The 5,213-nt window shown below is 51.7% G+C and overlaps 1 protein-coding gene across 1 annotated transcript in view; it reads left to right on the forward strand.

Annotated features, from left to right (window-relative positions):
- mpped2a (metallophosphoesterase domain containing 2a) overlaps positions 1 to 4,901 on the forward strand; it is a 152,129-nt gene extending 147,228 nt beyond the window's left edge. The window contains exons 5-7 of the mRNA XM_031812652.1: positions 676 to 791; positions 2,322 to 2,435; positions 4,733 to 4,901. Coding sequence (XP_031668512.1) covers positions 676 to 791; positions 2,322 to 2,435; positions 4,733 to 4,851 — 349 coding nt within the window. The 3' untranslated portion in view covers positions 4,852 to 4,901. The remainder of the gene's footprint in view (positions 1 to 675; positions 792 to 2,321; positions 2,436 to 4,732) is intronic.
- The last annotated feature ends 312 nt before the right edge of the window (positions 4,902 to 5,213 follow it).

Consider the following 5,213-nt stretch of genomic DNA (forward strand, 5'->3'; position numbering starts at 1 on the left):
TCACACTGCTTCAGTCTGGGAGGGTTAGATCCACTCTGCCTGAGGAGGGCCATCTCACGTCAGTCACACTGTTTCAGTCTGGGAGGGTTATATCCACTCTGCCTGAGGAGGGCCATCTCACGTCAGTCACACTGCTTCAGTCTGGGAGGGTTATATCCACTCTGCCTGAGGAGGGCCATCTCACGTCAGTCACACTGCTTCAGTCTGGGAGGGTTAGATCCACTCTGCCTGATGGCCATCTCACGTCAGTCACACTGCTTCAGTCTGGGAGGGTTATATCCACTCTGCCTGAGGAGGGCCATCTCACGTCAGTCACACTGCTTCAGTCTGGGAGGGTTATATCCACTCTGCCTGAGGAGGGCCATCTCACGTCAGTCACACTGCTTCAGTCTGGGAGGGGGTTGGGGAGATCATACAGTCAGTTGCTGCCTAGTGTTTGGAAATTGTGTAAATCGTTTTCTGTGTGTGTGTGTGTGTGTGTGTGTGTGTGTGTGTGTGTGTGTGTGTGTGTGTGTGTGTGTGTGTGTGTGTGTGTGTGTGTGTGTGTGTGTGTGTGTGTGTGTGTGTGTGTGTGTGTGTGTGTGTGTGTTGTGTGTGTGTGTTTTAAATGTGTTACACATTGTCTTCTTGTTTTGGTGTAGAGGGTCATATGTTGTTGTGTCTGTGTCCCTGTAGGAGCCCGTGGTTTAACGGCTGGGGGTTCAACCTGCCTAGGGGCCAGTCTCTGCTGGATAAATGGAACCAAGTCCCAGAGGGCATTGACATCCTCATGACCCACTGCCCTCCCCTCGGTGAGTCCAATTAACCAATCACATTCACAACCCTTCATCACCATGCCTAATGGGGCTGCCCTCATTATTTAAATCCATCCGAATATATTACGGAGCAGGTTAGGTTGCGTTCATGTGCGTGTATGCGTGTGTGTGTGTACACTGCATCAGCTTTGCATAATCATCTTAGCCCTCCTCCCCTGCAGAATTCTAATGTTCCCAACCAGTCTGGTTCTATATTTGACAGTGGAACTTTGTTTACTCCCTCAGTAGAACATGAAATTGTTTTCCTTATTTGTTGAGCTTCAGTTGTTTTCCTTAGTTGTTGAGCTTCAGTTGTTTTCCTTCGTTGTTGAGCTTCAGTTGTTTTCCTTAGTTGTTAAGCTTCAGTTGTTTTCCTTAGCTGTTTAGCTTCAGTTGTTTTCCTTAGCTGTTTAGCTTCAGTTGTTTTCCTTAGTTGTTGAGCTTCAGTTGTTTTCCTTAGTTGTTGAGCTTCAGTTGTTTTCCTTAGTTGTTGAGCTTCAGTTATTTTCCTTAGTTGTTGAGCTTCAGTTGTTTTCCGTAGTTGTTTAGCTTCAGTTGTTTTCCTTAGTTGTTGAGCTTCAGTTGTTTTCTTAGTTGTTGAGCTTCAGTTGTCTTCCGTAGTTGTTGAGCTTCAGTTGTTTTCCTTAGTTGTTGAGCTTCAGTTGTTTTCCTTAGTTGTTGAGCTTCAGTTGTTTTCTTAGTTGTTGAGCTTCAGTTGTCTTCCGTAGTTGTTGAGCTTCAGTTGTTTTCCTTAGTTGTTGAGCTTCAGTTGTTTTCCTTAGTTGTTGAGCTTAAGTTGTTTTCCGTAGTTGTTTAGCTTTAGTTGTTTTCCTTAGTTGTTGAGCTTCAGTTGTTTTCCGTAGTTGTTTAGCTTCAGTTGTTTTCCGTAGTTGTTTAGCTTTAGTTGTTTTCCTTAGTTGTTGAGCTTCAGTTGTTTTCCGTAGTTGTTTAGCTTCAGTTGTTTTCCATAGTTGTTTAGCTTCAGTTGTTGAGCTTCAGTTGTTGAGCTTCAGTTGTTGAGCTACAGTTGTTGAGCTACAGTTGTTGAGCTTCAGTTGTTGAGCTACAGTTGTTGAGCTTCAGTTGTTGAGCTTCAGTTGTTGAGCTTCAGTTGTTGAGCTACAGTTGTTCTTGACCCTCTTTCTATTCTGTGTCTGGCATTATTGACAGATTTCCTTCCTCTCCTGCTACTACTACTGCTACGGGTGCTGTTTGATTGCATAGGGAAACTCGATTTCACACCAGTTTGACAGACACTGGAAACGATTGGCTGGGGCTGGAGTATGGAGAAAGGGAGAGAGGGGGAGGGGCTGGAGTATAGAGAAAGGGAGAGAGGGGGAGGGGCTGGAGTATGGAGAAAGGGAGAGAGGGGGAGTGGCTGGAGTATGGAGAAAGAGGGGGAGGGGCTGGGGATAAGACTTTACCTGCGGAAAATAGAAAAGGTGCATAGCTTTACCTAGTAACTATTGTGTTAGGTTATTGTTGCTGTCCTATCTAGGTTTGTTGTCTTTCTTGCATGTTCCTCAGGGTTCAGAGACTGGGTTCCTAAGGAGCTGCAGAGGGTGGGCTGTGTGGAGCTGCTCAACACGGTCCAGAGGAGGGTCCGGCCCAAACTACACGCCTTCGGAGGAATACATGAAGGTCAGTCAGGATGCCTCCCATAGACACACCCCCCCCACCACAACCCAGGGTAGAAGAAGCACTTGGAGTAGGGATGGATTAGAGAGAAAGAGAGATGGGTTGTTATGGGTTTCTGTTCAGTACTTTCTCCTGCTTAGACAGGGATGGGGGAGGTGGTGTTGGAGACATTATGGGGTAGACAGGGTGGGGGTGGTGGTGTTGTAGACATTATGGGGGTAGACAGGGTGGGGAGGTGGTGTTGGAGACATTATGGGGTAGACAGGGTGGGGTGGTGGTGTTGGAGACATTATGGGGTAGACAGGGTGGGGTGGTGGTGTTGGAGACATTATGGGGTAGACAGGGTGGGGAGGTGGTGTTGGAGACATTATGGGGTAGACAGGGTGGGGTGGTGGTGTTGTAGACATTATGGGGGTAGACAGGGTGGGGAGGTGGTGTTGGAGACATTATGGGGTAGACAGGGTGGGGAGGTGGTGTTGGAGACATTATGGGGTAGACAGGGTGGGGAGGTGGTGTTGGAGACATTATGGGGTAGACAGGGTGGGGTGGTGGTGTTGTAGACATTATGGGGGTAGACAGGGTGGGGAGGTGTTGTTGGAGACATTATGGGGTAGACAGGGTGGGGAGGTGGTGTTGGAGACATTATGGGGGTAGACAGGGTGGGGAGGTGGTGTTGGAGACATTATGGGGGTAGACAGGGTGGGGAGGTGGTGTTGGAGACATTATGGGGTAGTGGTGTTAGAGACATTATGGGGTAGAGACCTCAGTCCCTCCCTACCTCCATCCCTCAGTCCCTCCCTCAGTTCCTCCCTCAGTCCCTACCTCCCTCCCTCAGTCCATAACTCCCTCCCTCAGTCCCTCCATACCTCCCTCCCTCAGTCCCTCCCTCCCTACCTCCCTTCCTCAGCCACTCCTTCCCTACCTCCTCCTTCAGTCCCTCCCTCCCTACCTCCCTCCTTCAGTCCCTTCCTCCCTCCCTACCTCCATCCCTCAGTCCCTCCCTACCTCAGTCCCTCCGTCCCTACCTCCATCTCTCAGTCCCTCCGTCCCTACCTCCATCCCTCAGTCCCTCCCTACCTCCCTCCCTCAGTCCCTCCCTACCTCCTTCCCTCAATCCCTACCTCCATCCCTCAGTCCCTCCCTACCTCACTCCCTCAGTCCCTCCCTACCTCTATCCCTCAGTCCCTCCCTACCTCCATCCCTCAGTCCCTCCCTCCCTACCTCCATCCCTCAGTCCCTCCCTACCTCCTTCCCTCAATCCCTACCTCCATCCCTCAGTCCCTCCCTACCTCACTCCCTCAGTCCCTCCCTACCTCTATCCCTCAGTCCCTCCCTACCTCCATCCCTCAGTCCCTCCCTCCCTACCTCCATCCCTCAGTCCCTCCCTACCTCCCTACCTCAGTCCCTCCCTACCTCAGTCCCTCCCTCCCTCAGTCCCTCCCTCCCTACCTCCCTCCTTCAGTCCCTTCCTCCCTCCCTACCTCCATCCCTCAGTCCCTCCCTACCTCAGTCCCTCCGTCCCTACCTCCATCTCTCAGTCCCTCCGTCCCTACCTCCATCTCTCAGTCCCTTCCTACCTCCCTTAGTCCCTCCCTACCTCCATCCCTCAGTCCCTCCCTACCTCCCTCCCTCAGTCCCTCCCTACCTCAGTCCCTCCCTCCCTCAGTCCCTCCCTCCCTACCTCCCTCCTTCAGTCCCTTCCTCCCTCCCTACCTCCATCCCTCAGTCCCTCCCTACCTCAGTCCCTCCGTCCCTACCTCCATCTCTCAGTCCCTCCGTCCCTACCTCCATCACTCAGTCCCTCCCTACCTCCCTCCCTCAGTCCCTCCCTACCTCCTTCCCTCAGTCCCTACCTCCATCTCTCAGTCCCTCCCTACCTCACTCCCTCAGTCCCTCCCTACCTCCATCCCTCAGTCCCTCCCTACCTCTCTGCCTCAGTCTCTCCCTCCCTCAGTCTCCCTACCTCCATCCCTCAGTCCCTCCCTACCTCCCTCCCTCAGTCCCTCCCTACCTCAGTCCCTCCCTCCTTCAGTCCCTCCCTACCTCCCTCCCTCAGTCCCTCCCTACCTCAGTCCCTACCTCCCTCCCTCATTCCATCCTTTATGTTTTTAATTAAAGGTGTAGAAATGAATAGACTCAGTTCAGAGGAGAGACAATTAAAGAAGTATCTCAGAAAGAAATGCACCCTGTGGGGTTTTGATGAATCGATTTGACAATACGGTTTCTCACTTCATGGCCAATGTTGATGATGCATTGGACTTCCCCGTGGCGTGTGCTGATGATGCGTTCTTCCCCCACAGGGTATGGCATCATGACTGACGGCTGCACCACGTTCATCAACTCCTCCACGTGCACGATCAGCTTCCAGCCCACCAACCCCCCAATCGTGTTCGACCTGCCCAACCCCTCCAGCTCCTGAGAATGACCAGTGAAAGAGGGGGGGGGGGGGGGGGTTTGTTGGCCAGAATAACCTTTTTTTCTAACAAATAATGTCAAAATAATTATATTAAGTGTTTCTCTCAAATATTGTTATTTTGTAAGCTGTAAAGTGAAAGAGTGTGGGGGGTGTAGGGTTAGAGGTGTGGGTGGGGGGTGGGGGTTATAGGGGGGGTGTAGGGTTAGAGGTGTGGGTGGGGGGTGGGGGTTATAGGGGGGGTGTAGGGTTAGAGGTGTGGGTGGGGGGTGGGGGTTATAGGGGGGGTGTAGGGTTATAGGGTGCTGAGTGGTTATACAATCTTGCTATGGAAGAAAAAGCAGTCGGATCTGTAAGATAAATGATGC

Source organism: Oncorhynchus kisutch, unplaced genomic scaffold, assembly GCF_002021735.2.
Source record: "Oncorhynchus kisutch isolate 150728-3 unplaced genomic scaffold, Okis_V2 Okis03b-Okis08b_hom, whole genome shotgun sequence".
NCBI lineage: Eukaryota > Metazoa > Chordata > Actinopteri > Salmoniformes > Salmonidae > Oncorhynchus > Oncorhynchus kisutch.